This window comes from Spermophilus citellus, assembly GCF_964194105.1.
Source record: "Spermophilus citellus genome assembly, chromosome: 9".
Taxonomy (NCBI): Eukaryota; Metazoa; Chordata; class Mammalia; order Rodentia; family Sciuridae; genus Spermophilus; species Spermophilus citellus.
Window position 1 is genome coordinate 57,617,383 of NC_138191.1, and position 27,165 is coordinate 57,644,547.

The 27,165-nt window shown below is 35.9% G+C and overlaps 1 protein-coding gene across 1 annotated transcript; it reads left to right on the plus strand.

Moving 5' to 3' along the window:
- Positions 1 to 4,755: 4,755 nt before the first annotated feature.
- GCLM (glutamate-cysteine ligase modifier subunit) lies at positions 4,756 to 26,671 on the plus strand. The gene is made up of 7 exons (XM_081305332.1): positions 4,756 to 4,888; positions 9,207 to 9,272; positions 13,079 to 13,163; positions 16,260 to 16,319; positions 17,334 to 17,536; positions 18,791 to 18,905; positions 23,116 to 26,671. Exons 1-7 carry the CDS (start codon positions 4,763 to 4,765, stop codon positions 23,283 to 23,285), a joined length of 825 nt encoding a protein of 274 aa, XP_081161458.1. The 5' UTR covers positions 4,756 to 4,762; the 3' UTR covers positions 23,286 to 26,671.
- The last annotated feature ends 494 nt before the right edge of the window (positions 26,672 to 27,165 follow it).

A 27,165-nucleotide genomic window follows, 5' to 3' on the forward strand; every position in this document is an offset into this window, starting at 1 on the left:
CTGAGTAGCTGGGATTACAGGTGTGCTATATATGTGTCTGTGTGTGTATTTTTTTTTTAAGGAAGAAATGTTGGGCAAGATAATTGGGGCCCTTAACAAATCAAGTCTTTGAGGTCAGATGTCAAAGAAAATACACATATAAAACCAATGATTCTCAAAATGGATGTGGTGGTGCATGCCTGTAATCCCTGCAGTTTGGGAGGCTTTGAGGCAGGGGGATCAAGAATTCAAAGCCAGTCTCAGCAAAAGTGAGGTGCTAAGCAACTCAGTGAGACCCTGTCTCTAAATAAAATACAAAATAGGGCTTGGGATATGGCTCAGTGGTTAAGTGCCCCTGAGTTCAATCACGGATACCAAAAAAGAAAACAAACAAACAAACAAAAAAATGGTTCTCAAAGTATAGTGAGCATAGGAGAACCCTGAAAGATCAGCTTAAAAAGTAGATTTATAATCCCCCTGCCTCAAAACCAAGATAACCCACAGGTGCATAGGCAGCTACCAGTCTTCAATTCCTACTAAACAAATTGCATTTGATGATTCAACATCAGAAATAGTATTAATAGGCAAATATGACTATCTCAACTCAATATCGTCTAATAGAAACAAATAGTATCTCTAAATATTATACTATATTTTATTTTTGAATTTCAACTCTTATGATAATAAAACCTTTCACAACTCCATTTTCTCAGTTGCCAATTATTCCTTCTTTTTGGCAGATGAGCCAGCCATAGGGAGATAGTACCACCCATTCTAGTTCCTTCACTCCACAAGTGAGACTTCAACACCGAGGAAAGTTCGTGGCTTACCAGAGGTCCTTCTATGGTTCACTATTTCAGCCTTATTAGGACTCTGGGATCATGATTTCCCAGCAGCCTCAGGTTCTCTCTAAAAGAAAGATGGTAATTCTTCATTTAATGGCAAATATGTTTTCTGTCTTCAGTCTGTGTGCATGTTGGCATGAAACCATATTTGGGGACAGTCAAATGGAACCCAATTCTCCACATTCTATTGTGTACTGACAGATTAGACTTGGTTTTAAATTTCTCTGCCTCAAACCAACATTAGACAATTTAAAGAAATCTCAAAGTTGGTTTAACACTAGTCAGATATTAAACATAACTGTACAGAATTAGCAAGTATTAGCAAATTTCAAATGCATTTGATGGTAATTTCTTTCATCATCTAGTATTAGATGAATCTTTAAGGAAGACATTTATTCACAACTAAAAGCATAGGAGATACAAATTTCTAGAGGCACCATAGGAGAAATACTATTAAGAGAAAGATGAAAGAACAAGGACCCTTCCCTGACAACCTGTTGGGCTTCCAACAGTACACCAGGATTTCAGAAGTGTTCTATGATCAAATACTTTGGGACGCTGGTAGGGTATATTCCAGGAAAAGCAAGAATTCTTTCAAAGAAGAGAATAAAGAGTGGTAGCAGATAATGTGTCAAGGAGAATTTTTAAAAATGGTCAATGATTACATAGCATTTGCAAAAAAAAATTTAAAGCATCTTATTAGGAAGGACTTGACAGAGGCAATGTCGTTTTGAAACATATCCTCCATCTTAGAATAAGAGTCACCTCATGGTCACTAACTCAGCCTAACATGAGCCCTGACAATACTCCATCATTATGCAAAGAAAGGAAATTGTTATCTGGGACTGAAATCCTGAAAACACCTGGTTCAACATGAACCAGTGATTACCTCAAAGAATAGAGGTGATAACCACAAGGACCTTCCCTGACAATCTGCTAGCAATGGCCTAACCTCAAAAATCTCCCTACTCCTTTCAAGCCCCTATAACTACCCCAGGCTGTAAGCAGAAGATGGGTCTCAGTCTCCACTGGGTGCCCCTCCACAGGTTTGTCCCCAATAAACCTGTGGTACTGTTGAGCCGCCTCTTCTCTCTTTATTTCCTTCAGTAGCTTCTTTCCTTACATACCTAAACACAAAATTTATATGATTCCCAAAGATGGAAGTGTTTTAAACATTACTCCTGGTTCCTAGACAGGAGAAAAAGGACTCATTCAAAATAACTATATAATGATGTTCCTCTGATTTCTATTCCCTGGTTTTATCCTCAGAATAAACTAATTTTCCTCATCCCAAAATTGTGGTGTTATGGCAAGGCTATCATTAAGTATAATATGGGTAAATTAAAGCTGTTCAGGCATTCAAAGCATATAAATCATGCACAAACACATTCAAGAATTTAAATTACCTGTAATATGGAAGGGTAAAGAGTTTAAAGTTGAAGGACCTATATCTACTGTTAGCTGAGATTTTCAACAAGTTACTTAAATGAATTGCTGTGAACCACAAGAAAGTTCATATGATGCTTGCTGTGAAATCATGTTATGAATTTACCAACCTTGTGAGAACTGACCTGTAAGTGATACCGCTGTTGACCGGTGACGAGTCCTTGCTTCCCCAATGTTGAAGAATAACACCAAAGAAGCACGCCGAGGCAAGGTCAGAGTAGAAAGTAGAAGTTTATTAAAGGACAGCAGAAAAGACTTCTCCCAGAGGAAGAAGGGGACCCAAGAGGTGGAATCCGTGGAAGTGCAGTTGTCTCCCCTTTTTATAGTTTTGCTGATGAAGGGGGAAGGGTTGGGACACAGGTGGGCCAAACAAGTAATCTGGGCAGGAAGGACTTCATTATCACTTCTTTGGGATGGGCTATCTCCAAATCTGTTGGGGGCTGTTTATTAACACTTCTTTGAGGTGGACTTTGGCCTAGGGCCTTTATGGGACTTCATTAACATTCCATTGTCCTGTGTTTTCCCTGAGTCATTCTCAGCTTGGCCTCCATTTTAGATTTCACTCGGTATTAGACCCGATTTACCTAACTACACTGACTACCTAACTTTAAATCTGGCTTCATAAGGGGAAAACATAGAGGTATTAGTATTAGGAGTTCTCACTTACTTAATGTTTGCTATGAGCCAAGTACTAGACTAAAAAAGTCAAGATGTGATAGTACAGCAAATTCAGCCTAAGAATCAAATGCTTAGATTCACTAAAGAAGCCCATATTTGTTCTTGCTTCTAGCATTACCCTTCTCATCAATGAACTCTTAACTCTGTTGATATGGCCAACAAATATTTGCTCAACATCAGGCTCAAATTGCTAACCTTCTAGAATATCACCTTCCTCTAATTACCAAGTCAAGGTCATCTCTTTTCAGTAGATTTTGTTCTCATGACAATCTCATTTTGCCATTTAATATATCCGATTCCCCCAACAACTGAAGATTTCTTGAGGAAAGCTAAATAAATGTTGAAACTGATGTTATATCAAGTTTATCACATGAAAACGGGAGTAAAGAATCACATCACAACCATCTCTACCAGGATGAGTGATAACGTCTTCTCTCAACTCGGCCATTTGCGTTTAATGTGAACACATCTAGAAACTAACTGTCCTATGATTTTCTTATAATACTGCTTAATGTATCATATTGAAGCCAGATTTAAAGATAGGTAGTTAGGTAAATCAGGTCTAATATTGAGTAAGAAGAAGATGGAGCCCATCCCAAGGAAATGTTAATAAAGCAGCTTCCAGCAAAAGAGGAAATGCAAATCCAAAAGCCCTTCCTGCCCAGATTACTCCTTCAGCCCACCTGTCCCCCACCCTTTGGGCCTTCCACCTACATTTCCTCACTGCAAGATAACAGAACAAAGGACAGGAATGCGACAGGAATGCGGGAAAGCTGAATGTAGACCTTAGCTATAAAATAAGGAAGACCTCCCCCTTCCATGGATTCCACCTCTTGGGTCCCTTTCTTCCTCCAGGGAGAAGTCTTTTCTGCTGTCCTTTAATAAAGCTTCAACTTTCCACTCAAACTTGCCTCAGCGTGCTTCTCTGGTGTTATACTTCAGCATTGGGGACATATTGGTAACAATATGCTTAGGCCTCATGTCGGCAACTTAAGCTTTGCAAGGGCAAAGAGTAAGTCTTATTCTTTGACTTCACACCATACCAGGGTAAATTAACAGACGTTTATGTAATGAAGAAAAATTGGCATTTGGGGGGAAGGTTCTTAAAGATGGTAGAGAAAGGGCACTTGTGCATTAAAACCTGCCCGCCAAAGCCAAAACCATCTGGTGTTTCAAAGCCTGGGCGGACCCTTCATCTGTCTGTCCTTTTAAAGGGGCGTGTGAGGAACCCAACAGCGCTGCTTCCATTGGTGGAGGAGCGCGCCCGCGAGCGGGAGACCGCAGAGGGCGCGGGCTACGTCGGGAGCACAGTCCTCAAGCCGCCAGGGGGAGCCCTGCCGCGCGCTGTGCCGCCAGCCCCGCGGCCCGCGCACTCGGCCCGCGCGCCCGCCCGCCCCGCCGCCACGCCCGCCGCAGGCCGGGGGCCAGTCACCCTCGGGTCGGAGTCCGGCTGCCCGTTCGCGCCCCGCCCCTCTCCGCCGTGGGACGAGTAACGGTTACGAAGCACTTTTCTCCGCCACGATTTCTGCTTAGTCATTGTCTTCCAGGAAACAGCTTCCACAGTTTGGAGTCAACTCTCCGGCGGCGGCGGCAGACGCCAGAGACGCAGCAGCCGGAGCCGCAGCCTCAGCGCCTCCATCCCGGGCCGCCGCTCCGCCACCGTCCGGCCTCCTCCAGCCGAAGCGCACATCGGCCTCCAGCCACGCGGGTCAAAAGCCTCGCGCTCGCCCCTGCGGCCTCGGGAACCGCGTCCTACGAGATAGCCGCCTTCCCGCCCGCCCCGTCACCTCTTGGCTCCTCGGGCAGCCGCTTCCATGGGCACCGACAGCCGCGCGGCCGGGGCGCTCCTGGCGCGGGCCCGCACCCTGCACCTGCAGACTGGGAACCTGCTGAACTGGGGCCGCCTGCGGAAGAAGTGTCCTTCCACGCACAGCGAGGAGGTGAGGGCCGGCGAGCAGCGTCCGCGCAGACCCAGGTTCTGGGGCAGGCCGCGGGCCAGGGCAGGTGCGGGAGGGCGCGCCTGGGCGCAGAGGGGCGCGGGGGGGGGGGTGGCGAGGCGGCAGACTGCGGCCGGGGTCTCTGCAACCTCGCATCCGGACCTGCCGCCTGGGACCGAGCGTCCTAAAAACTCAGCAGGTGCAACTGCACAGAGTGCCGCCTCTGCCACGGCGGATAGCAGAACTCTGAGACGCACTGGATCCCTCTCCCTGGCAGGGGCGTCGGGGAGCGCCAGTACGTGGCTGGGTGCCTCTCTCCATCTCTTGCTCCCTTCCCCACCCTTTCCTTTCGAAAGGAATATTCCAAAGATTAACCTTTGGTAAATGATAGTATTCATAATACGCTTAACTTTGATCATGTTGATATTATTGCTGTGAAGCAAATGACGAAACCCTCAAATTTGGTTAGGGCGTAGATATGTCTTTTTTTCTTACTGGAAGTTTATCAGCCGCCTTTTATTTTCCCGAAGACTGATCACCAGTTAGTTGGAGGTGGCAGATGTTAATCTTGAAGTATGCACTTGTTACCCCTTTGTTGCTGACTGTTCCTGAGCCAGTGAGTAGTCATCCATTCACTGCACAGGTAATTGGAGGCACGGAATAATTTTAGTACTTGAAAAATTCCCAATGGATATGTGCGATTATGATGTGTTGGTTAAACGTAAAAATAATAAACAATTACTTTAGGAGCTGTGTGACTTTTAGAAAGTAGTTTTGAAGTTGGGTGCTACCTTCCTCATGAGGTTGTTGTGAGAGTTAAGAGATTATATATGAAAATGCTCCAAATAACCTGGTTCTATCGGAAAGAGAATCTTGATTAAAAGAACCGGTTGCCCAAACTGTCAGGTTATGACGTTATCAGCTGTTCAGAGTCAGTTTTAGCTATATTTATATGAGAGCTGTTGTCCACAGACCATAGGGGAAGTAGCAGTTGGTATGTGTGGGGAACCAGCACCCTTCAGGAGGTGAGAACTCTTGGTTGTCACTTTAATATGCACCAGAATTCCTTCCCTATTCTGTGTTTGGGTTCCAGCTTTGTTTAAACCACCCACTTTGACTCTTTCTCTGAAAGATAAGTATTTCTATATTTGGTACATAAAGCCTTAATTTCTTTCAGCACTGATGACCAATGTAGTTGAAAGTTCTGCATGTATTTTGACAATATTGGGTGAGATTTTCTCTCTTCTCTCATTGTAACACAGTAGTGGCTTTCAAAGTTGTTTACTCCAAATAGTAAGAAATGTATTTTACTCATGCATTCATAATTTTATATTTATATGTGTGTATCAAAATATCTGAAAGAGAGATCTCACAAAAAGATGTTAACCTTTGTATACTGAGCCATCTCAATTTTTTTTCTATCCTGTTTTTAATTTTTTTTTTTTTTTTAACACGATGCTGGGAATGGAACTCAGGGTCTCACACATGCTCTGCAAGGGCTCCACCACTGAACTACACTGGGACAGTGTGCCCTGATCCACGCAGTTTTCTGAAAAACATTGTTCAGAAGATTAATTCTGGTCTGTAGTTTTTTGTTTAGGGTGCCTTGTCAGAGTAGGACAAAACTAAAGACCCTAGGATATTTGAGGAAAACTTGAAGAAATAGCAGCATATTGTAGGGAAACTATGACAGTTTAATTAGAATAGGATAGGCATGTTTTATTTCTATGTAAAGAATTTTACATAGAGAGCTCCAAATTGGGATGTACCACTTGAAACAGCTCAACCTCATTGAAGAGATTAAAGAAAGTGAAAAAAATCATTATTGAAAATTTATACATCTGGTAGTGTTCAGTTCTTTTGGGGGGGGGGGTGGGAATACCAGGGATTGAACTCTGGAGCATTCAACCACTGAGCCACATCCCCATCCCTATTTTTGTTTTTGTTGTATTTTATTTAGAGACAGGGTCTCACTGAGTTGCTTAGTGCCTCACTTTTGCTGAGATTGGCTTTGATCCTCCTGTCTTAGTCTCCCTAGCCTCTGGGATTACAGGCATGCACCACCAAGCTGGTTGAGTGTTCAATTCTTAAAAGATCTTTTCTAGTTCTAATGCTTTTTTGATTCTTTGATCTTTTCACATATTTTTATGTTTCACTAGTGTTTTATGAAATCAAATATTTACAAATTATTTATTTATGACAGTGCTGAGTATTGAAACTAGGTTCAAATATTGTTTTTAAATAAATCTTTATAAGATTGTGTTGTCTTTTTTTGTTGTTGAGTATTTGATCAGTTTAATTGTGGTATTTTTAAAATTCTTAAGCCATTCCAGATCTAATATAGACTACATTGTGATGATATTTATCTTTAGTGATACTTTATATGTGATGATGAAGAAAGCAGGAAACAAAAAGGTATAAGGTTAATATTCAGTTACTATAGATAGCATGTAACTTACAAGATTAGAAATCATTCAGTTTGTGATAGTCAATGAATTTCTTATATAACTTTAGACTTTGCTACAATTTATCCTGAATTTTGCAGAAACCAAGATTAATTAAAGAGATGGTTTCAGAAAAGGGGTAAATACTCTGAAAATATACTTATCTTTCTGAATTGAAGAATTAATCAGGAAAGTCTTGTATGTAAATGAATCATTCTTCCAAAGAAAAATTTCTTAGACTTCTCCCACAATTTGAACCAAAGCAGTCCTGATAAAATTGTTGACTTTATCAGTCCTGCTTCCTCAACAGTTAACTGATTTATCAACTAGGGCTGGGGATGTGGCTCAAGCGCTCTCGCCTGGCATGCGCGCGGTCCTGGTTCAGCACCACATACCAACAAAGATGTTGTGTCCACCAAGAACTAAAAAAAATAATAATAAATATTAAAAAATTATCTCTCTCTCCTCTCTCTCTCTCTCTAAAAAAAAAAAAAGATTATCAACTAATTTTTATCTACTGATCTCAATTTTGTTAGAAATAAATTTTGCATAAAGACATAGACCTGGTAACTTAAATTTAAGTAAGTTATTATGGATAGCATATAAATGATTGTTGTGGGTTGTAAATCCTAACATAAGTGGTTGTGTACCCTTAAATTAATAACCAGTTTTCCCTTGTGATTATTAATATTAAGAAGTGGTAAAGTGCTTGTGTCAGTTTTCATCATAAGCAATTATTGTTTACAAGTTTACTCTCTATTGTCCCTGTTCAGAAAGTGCTTTTGCAGTTCAGGGGCTTGCTCTCATTGCTCATTTCTTTTTCTGTTGATTGCCTAAAGAAGGTAAAATACTGTAACCTTTGTTATCTTTTAAGATGGTGATTTCAAACTGTTGGTGTTGACCAATTAGTGGTCACAAATTAGTTTAGTGAGTCATAGAACATCATATTTTTTTCTGATTAAAAGACTAAAAGCCGCTAGAGTACTGGCATGTAGTGACCATAAATATTGTTTTGTGAATTTTTTGTTCCTTCATATGAAGCTAAGTCTTCTTTCACTCACTAAGTGAATATACACCTTACTTTGGGCTACTGTCAAGTAAGTTTGAAACACATTGACATAAGAGATATAAATGGAATAAACTCCTTAATGAATTTACAACATGCTCTTGTGGATAGCATATTGGATAAATAATGTTTATCCAAGAAAACATTGAAAACAAGTTAGATGTGTACTGAGGTGTTAGGAAATGACTCATGGACTATCATTATGCACGTTGATTTCTGTAAGGTACAGCTGTCCTCTGATTCTCAGACTTCAGGGTACATAGTAATTACTTGGGATGCCTGTTAAAATGGAAATCCTGGCTGCACTTGGAGAGTGTTCATCAGGTCTAGGATTGAGCGAGAGTTTGAGTCTTTAATAAACACCACAGGGATTCTGATGTAGGTGTTCCTCTGGCCACACTTATTTTGTTGCTTGTCTTCAAGGAATGTAGCATAATGGTTAATAAGAATTTTAGTGTGTCTGGCTTAAATCCAAGTTCCTCTGTTTATAACCTTATTCTTGAAATCATTTTTTGTTTCTTTATGAATGTGTGTAAGTTTAAAGTTTTCTTAGTACATAAACAGTGTAAAAATAATTAGACTAATGCTTTGGGTTAAGAATGTTTGAGAATTAAGAGTAGAATAAAAACAGGTCTGAATTTATCTGTTGAAGGAAACAAAAACCTGTAGAATTAAGGGTTTGTATGATAAATCCTATTGATGTCTTTTGTTTTTCCCCTGCTTAGTTTACCAAACTATGCATTCTTGTTTATAGATGTAAGGGGAGTGAATAGAGATTGATTAACAGTTTAAAAATGCATTCCTTTTGCAGCTTCGAGATTGTATCCAAAAGACCTTGAATGAGTGGAGTTCCCAAATCAGCCCAGATTTGGTCAGGGTAAGTGGAAAGTGACTGCAGAAATCCTGCAGATCAAAAGGGAAGTGAAGTAAGCAGGAAGTTAACTTCCTAAGTTTGGGGAGAGAAGTCAAAAAGTCAATGAGCCATCAAACCCTTTGTGGCTGAGTTGCTGAGATGGCAATCTGATTCAGTTGAATTAAGCATAAGCAGAAAATCTGAGCTCTGTAGGCAACTCTTCAACCTAGACAAGATGATGGGATTCTCATGCTTAATTCCCAACTAGTTTCCTCACCAGCAGTGCTTTGTTCCTATTGATATTGGTCTAGTAGATGAATGATTATCAGGCAGCTTTGATTGTTAGATTACTTAGAATATCTGATATCCACTTCAATAATATAGTCCCTAGAAATAATTTCTATCGTGAAACAATAAGGAACAATGTTTCATTAAATGTCAGTATGTGATTATTATTGTAAAAGTACCTGTCTGTAACCATCCTAAATCCAGACCATTTTAAAAGTGTGAAAGAGGACATGTGCTGGAAACACTTGTTCCTTTGTGCATAGTGCAGATTTATAACCCTATAGCTACTATGCAGACATTGATTAATGTCTTTGATTTCTGCTTCTCTGAAATGACCATTTACCGTATGTATGCATGGCTTGTAACTGGACTCTTGGTATGTACTAGGTTATGTAATGTGTTTTTCAATCATGGGAAAGGGCTCACTGTTTTGTTAAATCTTGTTTGGTAAATGATTGTTTCTTACTGATATGTACTAACATTTTTATCATTATCCTTACAAATTATTCGTTTTAATGCATTAGAATGGGCCATGCTTTTTTAAAAAAAAATTGCAGTCAAGGAAAAAATTGTTAAAAAAAATGTTTGTAATTACAAGACTAAACATACTATTGTCATGTGATACAGCAGTTTTGCTCTTTGGTGTCTGTCATAAGGAGTTGAAAGTTTTTGTCCATGAAAATTTCTGCATACAGATATATGTATGGCAGCTTTATTCATAATTGCTAAATTTGAAAGCAACCAAACATCCTTCAATAGATGTACGTAAAGTTTGGTAATATCCAGACAATACAATATTGTTTCTTTGCTGTCAAGCCACAAAAAGACATGGAAGAATCTTAAATGCATATTAACCAAGTGAAAAAAAGTAAAATGTGAAAAGGCCACATACTGTGTAATCTCGCCTATTTAATGTTCTAGAAAAAGCAAAACTCATGGAGATGGTATGAAGATCAGTGGTTGCTGGGTTCACAAGGAAGGGAGGAATGAATAAGTGGAGCACAGAAGATTTTTTTTCTTCTTTAGTACAAAGGGTTTTTATGGCAGTAATCTCATAATGGTGGATACATTGTTGTTGTACATTTGCCCAAATCCATGGAATGCTTAATACTAAGAGTGAACCCGTTTGATGTGTCAGTATAAGCTTATCAAGTGTAATAAATGTACCATCTGATGGGGATGTTGATAATGGGGAAGGCAATACATGTGTGGATGCAGGAGGTAAATGAGAAATCTTTGTATCTTCTGCTCAGTATTGCTGTGAATCTAAAACTACTCTAAAAAATACTTTCAAAAATCACCTACATTCCTCACAAGTTTAACTTGAATGACATTAAAATTTTTTAAGAGAAGTTTTTTTTAAAGTTTGTGATTGTAGAAAGTTTTTAACATTTTATTAAAAACATGCAAAGTTTTTAATGTTTTTAACATAATATTCAGAAGAATAGTTTATTTTTCATTTGTTTTTTTTTTTTTTTTTAGCTACTGGGGATTAAACTCAGGGCCACTTGATCACTGAGCCACATCCCCAACCCGATTTTTTTTTTTTTTGTATTTTATTTAGAGACATGGTCTTGCCAAGTAGCTCAGAGGCACCTTGCTTTTTTGCTGAAGCTGGCTTTGAACTTGCAGTCCTCCTGCCTGAGCCTTCCATGCCTCTGAGATTACAGGCGTGCTCCTCCATGCCCAGCTCATTGGTTTCTTTTTAAGTAAAATTTGTGTATTATATCTAGTGGTTGTTAACTCCTCATGTACTCCTCTCCTGCTTGATTATTTTTTTAAAAAGAAGTTTTGGTCATGCATTCTTCTGAATACTGAATGAAAATGAGATACTTTTCTCCAGAAAACAGACACACATACACATAGCATTTTTATCTTTATGTCCAGGCTCTACAACCTTTGAGAAGCCCATGTAGACCTCAAGTAAACAATCCTATTGTCTTAAGCCATTCTGAGCCAAAAAAAAAAAAAAAATGTTGGAGGCATCACAATACTTGACTTCAAATTATACTACAAAGGTTGGTAACAAAACTGCATTGTACTGACACACAGACACCTAAGCCAGTGGAAAGGACTAGAAGACACAGACAAACCCACAAAGGTACTGATCCTTGAGAAAGGCACTAAAAATCATACGTTGGAGAAAAAACAGCCTTTTTAACAAATGGTGCTGGGAAAATCGTTGATGAAACTGGATCCCTCTCAACCCTGCACAAAAGTCCATATAAAATGGATCAAAAGCCTGTGAATTAGACCAGAAACTTTGCAACTGCTGTAAGAAAATGTAGGATCAACATTGCAACATAAAGGTATAAGCAGTGACTTCCTCAATGGGACTCCTAAAGCTCAAGGAATAATAACAAGAATTAATAAATTGATGACATCACATTAAAAAGCTCTTCTACACAGGAAAGGCACCAAGAGTATGAAGAGAGAATGTATAAAAGGTGAGAAAATTTTTGCTAGTTTCTCTTCTGACAAAGGATTAATATCCAGAAGATATAAAGAACTCAAAAAAACTTAACATAGACACACATAGATTCAGCCAATAAATAGGCAAATGAAATAAACAGGCCCTTCTCAAAAGAAGAAATACAAATGGCCAACCAGTTTAAGAAAGTGTTCAACATTCTTAGCAATTAGGGAAATGCAAATCAAAACTACACTGAGATTTTATCTTACTCCAGTTAGAATAGCAGCCATCAAAAATATCAGTAATAACAAATGCTAGAGAGGGCTATTCCATTTCTCAATGTTTATCCTAAAGAATTAAAGTCACTATACTGTACTGTTATAGCATAACCATGTTTATAGCAGCTCAGTTCACAGTAGCCAAATTATGGAACCAATTACCTAAGGTAACTGTCAGTGGATAAAGGGATAAAGAAAATGTGCATATAAAAACGTAAGCTGGGTGTAGTGGCACATGCCTGTAATCTATGCTGCTCGGGAAACTGAGGCAGGAGGATTTCGAGTTCAAAGCCAGCCTCAGCAAAAGCAATGTGTTAAGCAACTCAGTGAAACCCTGTCTCTAAATAAAATACAAAATAGGGCTGGAGATGTGACTCAATGGTGGAGTACCCCTGAATTCAATATCCAGTACCCCACCCCCCAAAAAATAGTTTTAGTCAGCCATAAAGAAGAATGAAATTTTGTCTTTTACAGGAAAATTGATGGAACTTGAGAGCATCATATTAAGCGAAGTAAGCCAAATTCAGAAAGTGCAGGGTTATACATTTTCTCTCACATGTAACTCAAGAGAAAAGGGAGGGGAAAAGTTGGGGAAATCTCATGATAATAGAAGGGAAACCAGCAGAGTAGAGAAAGAAGACTAAGGAGAGGAAATAGGGGAGAGAAATGGGAAGTTCTTATTAGGTGAGTATGTAACAAATGAATCCCACTATTATGTGTAATTTAATGCACCAATAAAATCCTGTTGTCTTACTGGTTCTCTTCTAAAGGGTTTAATGAACAATAGGAAAATTTATGATTAATCAGAAACACTAATTTTATATTCATTATAAATATTGTGTTTATTTTAGGAGTTTCCAGATGTCTTGGAGTGTACTGTATCTCATGCAGTAGAAAAGATAAATCCTGATGAAAGAGAAGAAATGAAAGTTTCTGGTAAAGTTCTTTACAACTTTACAATTCAATTTGTTATATAATGGAAGGAAGGGATAGTAAGCTTTTGTTAGGTATGGGAATAAGCCTTCCTTTACTGTGGGTCATGAGCACTTTAATCACTAAGTGTGGAAAATATAAAAATTCCTTTTTAAACATAATGTTAATGTCAACATTTTTTTTGGCAGGGGTGGTGGTGGGGTGGTGGACCGGGAATTGAACCCAGGGGCGTTAACCACTGAGTCACATCCCCAGCCCTTTTTTATTCCCCAGCTGCTGGGATTATTCCCAGCTTTAATGTCAACTCTTAAGAAGGAGTTATAGGAAGTCAGTGCTGGTTACTTCAGTGGAGTCAGAGTATAAGTTTGACATCCTGTTCTTCATGATGTTCTTATGTAATTTACCTGTGTTCAGAACAGTAAAAAAGATTAGGGTGGAAGTAATGGAAAGGATAAAGGGAAGGCTTAGGAGCAGTGTCTACCCAAAGCATAAACCCTCCCTTCCTGGGGGATGATAGTAACTAATGACTGACGTCACCAGAAAGTGTAGAAAGAAGTCTGGGCAACAAGAAAATACGTATCCATTCAACATTTGTAGTGACTAATACATCCCAGAAATTTAATTGTACTGTTCTGTCCTTAGCTTATAGTCATTAAAAGCTTGAGCTTGGGGCTGGGGATGTGGCTCAAGCGGTAGCGCGCTCGCCTGGCATGCGTGTGGCCCAGGTTTGATCCTCAACACCACATACAAAGAAAGATGTTGTGTCCCCCGAAACTAAAAAGTAAATATTAAAAGATTCTTTCTCTCTCTCTCTCTCTCTCTCTCTCTCTCTCTCTCTCTTTCTCTCTCTCTCTCTCTCTCTCAAAATAAAAAAATAATAATAATAAAAAAAAAGCTTAAGCTAGCCCAGATTGAGATTCTTGGGTTTGTAGATTACTGTCCAGTATAATCGTGGTCTAACAAAGTATTTAATCTGAGCTTCAGTTTCCTCATCCATAAAATAACGATGCAGTTATTTCACAGGCTTCTGTATACATTGGATGAAATAACTAAGAAAGTACATAGCATAGTGCTTGCTACAAAATGCATGCTGTATATCTGTTTTTAATTACCATGTTATTGTGGTCATTGCTAAGTATTATTATTAAGATCCACACATATGATGAGATAGAGCATTGTCTTTTGATTCTAATAATACTGACTACTATTTATTGAGTCTTGATTTATACCAGGCACTGTAATTGTCACTTAAGTGCTGTATTTTCTTATATAATTATCAAATCAAACCTACAAGTTAGATCTATTATTCTCATTGTACTAGATATTCAATAAATTTAATAACTTGAAAGTTATTATACAACTGGGTATAGAGGGTTGTACCTATAGTCCCAGCTACTTGGAAGGCTGAGACAGGAAGATTATTTGAACCCAAGAGTTTGAGACCAGCCTGGGCAACATATCAAGACCTACTTTTTTAAAAAGAACGTAAAGAAAAGAAAGTTGTTGTAGAGTAAATGGTTAAACCAGGAGTTCATTCAGGTATGCCCAACTCCAAAATCCATTTCTTTCTGTTAATTTAACATTGCTATTTGTGTAGGAATAGAAGTAAAAACATCATACTTTGTGTTGTTAATTATAATTCATGATGTAGATTTATTTTGGATTTTTTACAGGTTGTCCTCAGTTCCTATAGGGCATGAAATATTTGATAGATATCAAAATCCTCGCCATATGAGGAACTTTCTTCTTTCTACCTCTCTAAAAATGCCTCATCTTTCAAAAACAGGAGGCCATTTCATGAATCAAGGGAGAGTGATGGAGAGGATTTTCATAGAGTGTAATTATGGGATCTAGTATCCAAAATGCTTGAGATCAAAAGTGTTTCAGATTTCAGTTATTCAGATTTTGGAATATTTGCATAGACTTTGCATGTTGAGGATCCTATATTATTAGGAGAGAAACTCTTCAGTGTTGGTGTTCTGATAAACTGGGCCACATCTTTTCTATAGTAGAAAGTAAGTAAAATAGAATAAGACTCAACAAAAAACATCAGATCTTTTGACTGAATCACATTTCTAACAATTCATCCTTGGGAAATGATTCAGTATAAAGTTGAACGAAGAGGCTGGGGCTGAAGCTTAGTGGTAGAGCGCTTGCCTCTCACATGTGAAACACTGGGTTTGATCTTCAGCACCACATAAAAAATAAATAGATAAACAAATAGGGATATTGAGTCCCTTCACAACCAAAATAATAATTTTTTTTTAAATATTAAAAAAAATTAAAGTTGAACAAAGAGTTCAAAGATGGTTGTTTTAGTATTTTATGTGATAACAAAAAGCTGGAACTACTGCAGGAATATAACTCACCTAAATGTTCAATAAGCAGGAACTCATTTAATGAACTATACCCTATCAGAATTATAGATAATGTTCATGTATAAAAATCGAGTATCTAAAATTGTACATTAAACACAGAGTACACAAAAATATAAATAGTAATTGCTTTGAGTAATGAGATTCTTGGCTATTTTTGGTCTTTCTAGTTTTATAGATTGTTTTCATTTCTAGAGTAAGCATATTACTGTTATAAAAATTTTTAAATAACTAAATATACATAGAAGTTTATTCAAAATATTACCTAAAGGTAAACCAACAGAAGTAGAAAAAATATATCTTCATATGACCAAAGCTGCAGGTAGTATCTGAAAATGAAAAGGATTCTATTGATAAGGTAGAATTGTGAATTTTTCCCTTCAATTTTGTCATTTTAACAGCTTTAATTTAGTCTTTTTATAGATTATAGTTTATTGGATGTAATATGCTGTATTTTTAATTCATAAAAATATATATTTTAAGTAATATAAGCTCCTGTGTCTGACCTGCCTTCTAATAATTGCTTTTAATTTTAATAAGTTTTTCACAACTAAGTATATAATTAAAAAGTTATAGTGGATATAAACTTTTATGTCTTAAAAACTATAAAATTATGTGACTAGGAAACGAAAATTATTAAGGATTATCTGTCATGTTAATACTACATAGTAAGACGTACCCCTAAATATAGTAATCAGTTTTGTTTTTTTTTTTTTTTACTCAGCAAAACTGTTCATTGTAGGATCAAATTCTTCATCATCAACTAGGAATGCAATTGACATGGGTAAGCAAAAATTTAACTTTCTTAATAGTGAACTTTAAATTAATTTAGTTTTATTGGTTATAACTTGGGTTCAGATCTAGACTGAAGAAAGGACATGTGCAAATTGTAATTTTACCTTTTAAAGTGATAATTTCTTAAGGCCTCTATAGAATTATATTGACTTATATATATTCATGTTTTGATATAGAAGAAAACTGTAAAAGATATAGCTAATTCTGACTTAATTAGCTAATTATTGACTATTGATTATTAAATGTTGACTAATAAATGTTGCTTAGGTATAGAAGTTCTCCTTAATCATGTTATTAGCTCTTTTATACTATAAATAAAATATTAAAATCAAAGACAACAACTAAAATTAAGTATCTTATGTCTATTTTTGGCACTTGGTTAAATGATTATAGTATTACAGTTATTAAATACTTTAAAAGCATTCTTTCAGCATTTATATATGTTGCAAAGTTAAATAATTGGCCTTTTCATATAAGTGTAGAGTGAATATAGTCATTTAAAATAAGCTCTTAAGTTCTTTTTATATAAATTAAGAAATTATCTACCTTTGTAAAGGTAGTCTTAGTTTTCAGTTTCAGGCTGATTCTTGCTATGACTGCTAGTCACAGAATAAGGTCATAATTCTTATGATCATCCATATGAGATACTAGTAAACAGGTAGAACTAGAGAAGAAAATTGTATGAAGATAAGATAAGGAAACCACCAAAAAGTCATGGGGCCTAAAAAACAAAAGGGAAGCCTGTTCTCCAGAAAGAGGAGCCTATAGTAGCTTTGAGCTCCCTAGAAAGAAAGCAGGTCAGAGAAACCCACTGGTATGCCACAAAGAGACGGCATACAGAAGATGGAAATACTCTAAATGACAGGTAAACTGAAATAATCTGTTATATGGAAAATTAGTGAATGATATGAATAGAATTCAGTGGATACTTTGAGCACATTAATAGTTCTTGTTTTTATTATGTAGCAGACATTGATCCTTTTTGTGTTTTTCTTCCCATCAGCCTGTTCAGTCCTTGGAGTTGCACAACTGGATTCTGTGATCATTGCGTCACCTCCTATTGAAGATGGAGTTAATCTTTCCTTGGAGCATTTACAGCCTTATTGGGAGGAATTAGAAAACTTAGTTCAAAGCAAGAAGATTGTTGCTATAGGTACCTCAGATCTAGATAAAACACAGTTGGAGCAGCTCTATCAGTGGGCACAGGTAAAGGATGGCCAGATCCTGTGCACTCTGGGGAGGAATCTACTGTTTCTAGCCTTTGCTGCTTACTTTTAAGCATAATGCACATAATGCACACTTACTAAATGGTACCTACTCCAAGTATGGGAACTTTGAGACAGGCTTTATCTAAAGCCTTGAGGGTTTGGGGGTTTTTAGAATATATGTCAACTTGAACTAAATATTCCTTTTAAAATGAGTGATAGAAACACTAGAAAATGTGTGTTGAAGCTTTAATTGCAAGCTGATTATGCTGTTTCTTTCAGTTTTACATATGTAATGAAAATGTTACATTTTTCTTTAATTTCCTAAGTAAGGGAATATTATATGTAACAAATATTTTGCTGACTATTACTTAAAGATGTATAGGACTCTGTTTATACAGCTTGATATGTCAGTAATTAATCATCCCTACTCTTTCATCTAATTACCTGCAAAATTGTGAGGGGAGTTACTAATGTTTTACCTTCTACTCTTTTATAATTTTCTCTATTCCTTTTATTCTCTATTTAAATATTCAGCCTTCTTTAAGAACTTTCAGTTTCTTGTGGGCAGAAAAACCCTGGATAAATTATCGTGCCTTCTCCTTTAGATTTAGTAGCTAGACATGGTCAAGAACCTTCTGGAGAGACTTGGATGATCCAGAATATGTATAGAAGTTAATCAGGGAAGTTATTGGAAGTTATCTAATTCTTCTCTTTCAAAATGTGCTGATTAATAGCCACATTTTATATTTTGACATTAAATGTATTTACTTGTATTTGATTCTCTACCTTTAAGACATATTTTTTCTGTTGCTGAGACAAACTTAAAATCATGTTTGTCTCCAAAGCAGATGTATCACATTACTAAATGATTCTAGTAGAGATTTTTTAATAGTGTAGTTCTATTTTGGCTTTTTCCTCCTAGAGCTATTTTTCCTTTCCCTATTATCACTGACATGGTTTGGAAAAGCACATATGAATAAGGATATTCATGTAAAAGTATTTTACAAACTTTAAGCACTGTAAAATGTGATTTTCCCTATACTCTATAATTAAACCCTTTTATTGCTAATTTTTTAAAATACCTTTATTTTATTGATTTATTTTTATATGGTGCTAAGGATTGAACCCAGGGCCTCACATATGCTAGGCGAGTGCTCTACCGATAACAACCCCAGCCCCCTTTATTGCTTATTGTGTTCTACTTTCTGTATTATTTTATTTAGTAAAGATATGATTTTATTTTCACTTTTAGGTAAAACCAAATAGTAACCAAGTAAATCTTGCTTCTTGCTGCGTGATGCCACCTGATTTAACTGCATTTGCTAAACAGTTTGACATACAGTTATTGACTCATAATGATCCAAAAGGTAAGACTGACAATTTTGATCTATAGAGATTGATCATTATCTTTTGTCTTACAAAGGCACTTTGTTGTTGGGCTGGAGGTGTAGCTCAGTGATAGAGTACTTGCCTAGCATGTGTCAGGCCCATGGGGTTAGTTAGGCCTAGGCCCTAGCACTGCTTTAAAAAAAAAAAAGGCATTTTCTTAATATTTAATTTTAAATGTGTGCAATGATAAAAGTTCTAGATAAGTATTATCTGGAACTAGTCTTAATGGTTAGTTCAAAACATACATGCTTTTATTTTTTTTTATACCAATGGGGGAAAAAGTGAAGGGATCTTTTCCTGAACATCTGATTTATTGAGGTTTATAAATATTAAACTACAAACAAAAGATCTTTTAAGGCATTCTAAATAGTAATGTATATAAGTCTTGTCTAGTACAGTGAAGATTGGACCAGAGGGCCATTTAATTAATATAATTCTCTAGAAAAAGAGGCAGGTACAATTTAATTTAAAATGTAGTATCTTGGAATAGGTAATTGATCAGATATTTTATTAATCATCACTGCCAAGACATATATGTTTGGTGTTAATCAGAAACATTATTTAATTAGAATGACCTGTCTACCTTCCAAAGAATAATTTTGTGTGTATGTTTATGTATGATACTGAGGATTGAAGCCAGAGTCTTACCTATGCTAGGCAAGTACTCTACCATTGACCGATATCCCCTATAGAATAATTTTCTATCAACATTTTACAAGATAACTAGAAAGACTGGGAAGAGAATGTTCAACATAACTTGCAAAGATAAATCTCACATAGAAGCTGTAACAAGTATTTTTGGTATAGGTGAGAAATATTTGGTTACAAATTAATGATTTGTGAAAGTTGTAAATCTCTGTGACATTTTTACAGGGATTCTAGTTCAAAAAAAATTGAAGGAAGGGACTGGGAGTATAGCACTTGTCTAGCATACATGAGTTAATCCCCAGCACCACAAAAAGATATATTTATGTATTAGATGAAATTATATTTCACAGATGATCCCTTAGAAAAACATTTAGCTTTACTTCCACGTCTAAAAAGATAATATTGTAGGTTGATTGTTCACTTTTAGAATGTTTGTGGATAACCTATTAAGACATTCTGCCCCATTCTTATTTTTTGACTGTTTCATCAAAAGAGTTTTAATAGTTATTGTTCCTTGATTGCCAGGCATCATACTAAGTGCCTCAGAAAGATTATCTATAATCTTCACCATAGCTAAAACAAGACATTTTATTGATGAGGACATAGTCTCAAAGTTTTAAGAAAGTAGCCAAGGTCACTCACCTGGCATAGGGTGAAGTTTGAACCTGGACCTAGGTTCTAGATGAAATTGAAGAATTTCTCTGTTATCCTGTTTTGAAACACTGCTATCTCTGGTTTGAAACATTAGTATTGTAGTATTTCAGTCTGAAACTTTACTTTGTTATCTGTTTCATTTAAATGATATCAGAGTAACTGTAGTGACTTTGCCTGCCCACTCCAATAAAACTTTCACAAGCAAGTTAAATACATTCTTTTTTTAATGTATTTTTTTAGTTGTAGCCACCTACAAACCTTTATTTAATTTTTTTTTTATGTGATGCTGAGGATCAAACCTAGTGCCTCCCATGTGCCAGGTGAGCGCTCTACCAATGAGCCACAGCCACAGCCCAAATACATTCTTTTTTAAAAAGTCACTTTGATGAAAAGTAACAAAGAATTGTTGTGTTGATTTATTCTGAAATATAAGCCATTTAAACTTTAACTTTCTATATATTGTTAGATCCTTGCTTTCAAGGGTTACTGATCATAGTTGTTGTTGCCAACAGCTGATGATTAGCCTATACACCCTTCATGTACTAAATGTTGTGTGCTAATTTGTCATTAGTATGGCAAAATACATCATGAGATAGATTTAATTTAATCTTTTTTATGTTCTTATGTTACTGATAAAATTTGATACATGGTTATCTTTTTTATTCCAAACCTGCTTAAAATTTATAGGGTGTTCCTGCATATACCATTAATGAATCTTTAGACTTTCTGATCTATATTGAAGCAGTTCTTCACTTGATTTGTTCTGTTTACTAGTTGTAAAGAGTTAATGTAGTTGAATTAATTTTGAAAGTATATAGTTCAGTTAGTGAGTAGCATAGTTCTCTAATTTTGTGTCAGATTTTGTAAGTAACCAAATCATAAAACACTGAACTCTGTTTGCCATCTGAAATACAATTCTGTTTTTTAAGTTCCCTGAAGTCTACCTATGTTCTAAAATTACCCTTATTCCTCAGGATGGGTTTATTTTTCACTACCCTGTACCCTAAAAGTTACAGTAATAGTTTAACCACAGTTAGGGTAAAATTGTGAAGTAGGTGATCCTGACTTTGGAACTTTCCCCCTTTTATTTGCTTTACCTCTCCACCCATTGCCATTAAATATGTGTTATGCCTCATTCCCTCAGGGTCCTTCTCTTGTTAGACATCTGATACATAATTCCATATTATTGTTACTTTTCCCAGGAGACATTTATTTAATGGAAACTACTTACTGTGACCTCTCATTGTTTCAGTTTCCCCCCAAAAGGGAGATAATAGTATCTAACACATAGGATTATATGGATTAAATGAGCTCAAACATGGAAGATACTCAGAAAAGTGCCCACAACATGAAAATAGCTAACATTTACTTAGAGTTTACTATTATATAGAGAGTTTACTATATATGAAGTGTCAACAGCCGTTCATTTGGAGTAGTTGGATCTGTTAGCACTCCCAAATCATACAGTGTAGATAGTCACTTCATCTTTATCTATATGGTTGCTTCTGACCCCTGTGATCTTTCCATCTTTATTCAACAGACATTTGAGCACCTACTATGTACTCAGCACTGTTTTAGGTACTATAGGTATGTAATACTAAGACAAATTCTAGTCTTTATGGAATTCTTATTCTAATGGAAGGATACAGACAAGAAAATAAGTATTAAAATTATAAGTAGGGGTATATACTCTAAAGAAAAGTTGGCTGGAGAAGAAAAAGAGGTCTAAGTTGAGGTGTTTTTTTACATGGGACAGTCAGGGAGGCCTCTATTAAGGTAAGAAGTGTTCTGGAAAGAGGAATAGCTGACTCAGAGACCCCAGTTTGTGAATGTGCTTGAGGCTTTCAGGATATAGCAAGGAAATTACTGTGGCTGGAAGACAGGTAGTTAGGAGAGGAATGGGATGAGGTAGTAGAGGGTTTAGATATAAGCTTGAAATGAAAATAATAAGTTCCTAGAGCCAGATGTGGTGGCGCATGCCTGTAATTCCAGAAGCTGAGGCAGAAGGATCACGGTTTCAAAGCCAGCAAGAGTAAGGCGCTAAGCAACTCAGTGAGACTCTGTCTCTAAATAAAATACAAAATAGGCCTGGGGATGTGGCTCAGTGGTGGAGTGCCCCTGAGTTCCCCAGAACCAGAAGAAAAAGAAAATAATAAGTTTATTAATAAAATGCAAATTAAAAAATGACTATTGGCAAAGATTTCTTTTTTTTTTTTTTTTTTTTTTGGTACCGAGGATTGAACTCAAGGTACTTAATCACTGAGCCACATCCCCAGCCCTATTTTGTATTTTATTTAGAGCCAGGGTCTCACTGAGTTGCTTAGTGCCACACCATTGCTGAGGCTGGCTTTGAACTTGTGATCCTCCTGCTTCAGCCTTCAGAGCTGCTGGGATTACAAGCATGTGCCACCATGACCAGCTTTGGCAAAGATTTTTTAATGATTTTTCCACTTATACTGTAAATCATTTTTAATTTCCAATACATATGTACAGAGAAAAAAAGTTGTAAGGAAATTGAAGGTAATAGAAATGGCATATCATTTCCAGCTAGCAGGGTTATGAGTGACCTTTCTTTTTTTTTTTTTTTTTTTTCACTTTTTTGTATGTTCTCTGTACATTAGAATTCCCCGGAAATATTAAAAAATAAAACAAAACATCCAGGCTCTACACATCGGAAATTATGATACAGAGATGGGTACTTTTAAAAGAACTGCCTGGCTATTTTTAATATTCTGGTTCAGATTCATTCATAGCACACATGAAACAATAAGTTAATTTTGTATTAAGTTTGGGATGTTTCTTTTGTTGTGTTTAAATGCTTACCTACATAGTTATGTGTTTTCTGTCTTCAAATTTAACTCTTTGGGGTTTTGTTTGTTGTTTTAGAACTGCTCTCTGAAGCAAGTTTCCAAGAAGCTCTTCAGGAAAGCATTCCTGACATTCAAGCACATGAGTGGGTACCACTGTGGCTGCTGCGATACTCTGTCATTGTGAAAAGTAGAGGAATTATTAAGTCCAAAGGCTACATTTTGCAAGCCAAAAGAAGGGGTTCTTAACTACAACTTAGGGTCATTATTTACCTGTGTTTTCCTTGAATATAAGATAAAATTGAGATGTATAAAAATCAATCTGTTGCCTATAAATAGTGTCATTTAGGCACATATTCTTTAGCTGTATTTGACAGAATGTTGTCTATCAACTTTTGATTACTTCTCTTGCCTCCATCAGTCCAGTCACATGAACCACTGTATTGTTTTCATTAAACTATTATTTTCTAATTGAAATTGTCTAGAAAGAAAATACTTGCAATATATTTTTCCTTTATTTTTATGAGTAATAAAAATCAAGAAAATTTGTTGTTAGATATATTTTGGCCTAGACATCAGGGTAATGTATATACATATTTTTTATTTCCCCAAAAAATCATTAATTGCCTATTACTCTATAATATAACTAAGCAGTTTTATTATAATTGTTAAAATGAAAATACTGGAAGATTTTTTTTCCTGTCATTAGTAAAATAATTATATGTCAGATTAATTGGAGCAGTTGGGATTTACCAGTGGTGTAAATAAAATTCATTCTTCAGTATATGAATGGAAACTTAAAAAAAAATTTATGTGTTCTTGCTTGTAGTTTAGCTGTGAGATTTAACCGTATATTCTTGTGCCATATTTTCTCTTCCTACTATTTAAAAGGGCAAACCAAAGTAAACCTGAAAAGGAAACTAGAAACTTTGAAAATATTGTTTGGGAGCTTTGTAAAAGCATTCACTATCTCCAGATTCTTTATAATTCTTAATCTATCCTTGGTATATTGCTCTTCATTCAAGAATATTCATTAAGTATTACACTTACCACATGCTGGGCCCTACAGGCTCTGGAGAGTGGAGGGGTGCACAGAGCTAAGGATTAAGATTCAGTTGAATGAAATATGTGATATGTATTCCCCATTAGTAATGGACTAGGAGGGACTAAAGCCAGAAAATGCTTTTTAAAAATTCTTTAATTCGGGGCTGGGGATGTGGCTCAAGCGGTAGCGCGCTCGCCTGGCATGTGTGCGGCCTGGGTTCGATCTTCAGCACCACATACAAACAAAGATGTTGTGTCCGCCGATAACTAAAATAAATAAATAAATATTTTTTAAAAATTCTTTAATTCAGGGCCAATATTGTCTGTTCAAACAACTTGGTTTGAGATGTGGATCTTAACTATTTTATTTTATGATATTTTGGTGTTGAGAATTGAACCCAGGGCCTTACATGCTGAGCACATGATCTACCACTGAGTCACTCTCCCAGCCTAGTCTTAATTAATTTAAAGCAGAACAATATAATCAAGATTATATGGTAATTTAGTGTAATTCCTCATGAGTTTAAGAATCAGAAAAATTACAAATTAAATAAGCTGTTACCTTTGATATATACTATAGCTCTCCTTAATTCCATATACTTATATCAGTAAACCAAATAGTTTGAAAAATTCTTTAAAATTTTCTTAACTTAGGGAAAAGAAGTATGGTTCCATGTTCAACAATAGAATCTTTTCCTAAGTAAGGTTTTGTGGTTTTCTGGTTAGAAAAATTAATCATTAGAATCATAACATGAAATCAACTGATTTACCTGCTAAAACTTGTTTAGACTTTGAATTTCTTAAAGACTTTTAGCTTTTATATTAATTGTATAATATTATTAGTATATAGTTAACTTCTTAATTTGAAAATGTACATTTTTCGTATAGTGTAAATCTTTAAGTGGTCATTTTAAATTTGTGAAGTAAGCTGGCTGAGGTATTTTAAAGGGGAACTTGAATATCACACATTTATCATTTTTTAAAACCCATAACTTATAAAAATGAATTGTGTAAAGGGTTATTTTGAAAATGGAGGGAAAAAAGAACAACATTGTTGATAATATCCAAGCTTCATCAGGAGCTTTTTTCTTATCTCTGCCCTACGCCCCAAGAAGCAAGATTATAGATTCATTTTGTGAAGGGGATCATGTATGGAATTTTTTAATGAGTTTTTTGTTTCACTCTGTACTCTGAATTTCTGTTGCTGAATAACCTTAAAACAAACAAACAACAACAACAAAAAACCCCTGAGCTATATCCCACCCCTTTTTATTTTTTGAGACAGGGTCTCGATAAGTTGATGAGGCTGGCCTCAAACTTAAAATCCTCCTGCCTCAGCTTCCCAAATCCCTGAGAATACAGGCACATGCCACTATGCCCAGCAAGGACTTACTCTTTTAAAAGCCATAAAATGAAAAGTGGTGATACTACCAAATAACTGCTTAAAACTGAAAGCTAAGTTAGGAATAGTGTACATAACAGATATGTTTTCAGGGGAGATGTGAATCGTGTGACCCAAGGTAGAAAGAGTTTATATGTTTTTTTCCCAGTAAGTACAAAAGAAACTGTAGCTTGTTATTACATTTCCAAAATACCCTGGAGCCTTGAATTAACATAATGTACTGTAACTTGGAATTTGCTCCATGATACTGCATTAAATTCCCATCCAAGAAATCATAAACACCAGAAGGACCTAAGTGTCTTATAAAATCTGTTTATGTGGTATAAATTCTGAAAACCACATTGTGCTAGTACATTAATAGAGTATTCATTTACGGATGGTCAGTGCTAAAACTTGAATCATAAATAATAGCTAATAATTTTTCAGTTCTCAAAAGTGACTTAGACAACTGTGTGTAAAATGGAAAATAAAAAGTTATTATCTACTTTGCATGAATGATTCAAACTTTTCTATACCAGAACTAATAAGTAGTAACTAAGGGTATCAGTTTTCAGTAATAATAGGTCTAAGACCCATTTTTTCTTTCTATAACATTTTCTTTCTAGGTTTTCCACCCAGTATCTTCAATCTTTGGGGATGTAAGCACCTGATATATGTATTGTATATTGGCAAACAATTAATCTTGCTGCCAAATGTGCATTTTGAGAAATGTGCAGCTATTTAATAATTTAAACCATTTGTGTTCTTTGTGTATGCATACTCAATACATCAACTTATGATTCTGAACCTGTTTTTTCATCATTAACTTTCAAATGTACCAACACATGTACCTGTCTTTTCCCCATAAACTTGGTGATGGGATATGTCAGTTTAATTTTTAAAATATATGTAACATGATTTACATTAATATTTTTATGGTTTTAGAGATATACTTAGGAAAATGTTTTAATTAGATAATTTTTTATGTGTCTGTTGTAGTGTACTATAAAAGCAAGATATAAAGCACTGTTAGCTAAATATTTATAATAATTTTTACTTTTGCCTATATTATGAATTTAACTAAAATAAAATGTGAGTTGTATATTTTTAAATTGAGCTGTTTCAATAGTTGGAGCATCTGGGGGCAGTATACTGATTTTGAACTATTTGGACTTAAATTGAGTATGATTTGAAAATAAATTGAGTAATTTTTAATATCTAAGTCATATAAAGCTATTCATGCTTCATTCATTCAATAGATTACTGAGTGCCTTCTATGTGCTAAGCATTGTGCAAGGTGAACACAGATGAAAAGAACACCCCGTTTTTAAAAATATTTTTTTAGTGTTGGCAGACCTTTATTTTATTCATTTATTTATATGCGGTGCTGAGAATTGAACCCAGTGCTACACACATGTGAGGCAAGCACTGTACCACTGAGCCACAACCCCAGCCCCAAGACAACCCTTTTTCTTCCAGGAGTATATACAGTATATTCGACGGCAAGTGGGGGAGATCAGTATATAAATAAAAGCAATAAAAGGCTGCATTGATTAATGACAGAAGTGGTGAAAAGGATTGGGGGGCATGTGGAATGAAGTGAGGCTGGGTTGCAAAATAAGGTACAGAAATATGTTCCTAAAGAACTTAGCTTTAGAGTAGGTCAGAGGAGGTAGTGTGATGTGGACATTGTGGGCAGAGGCC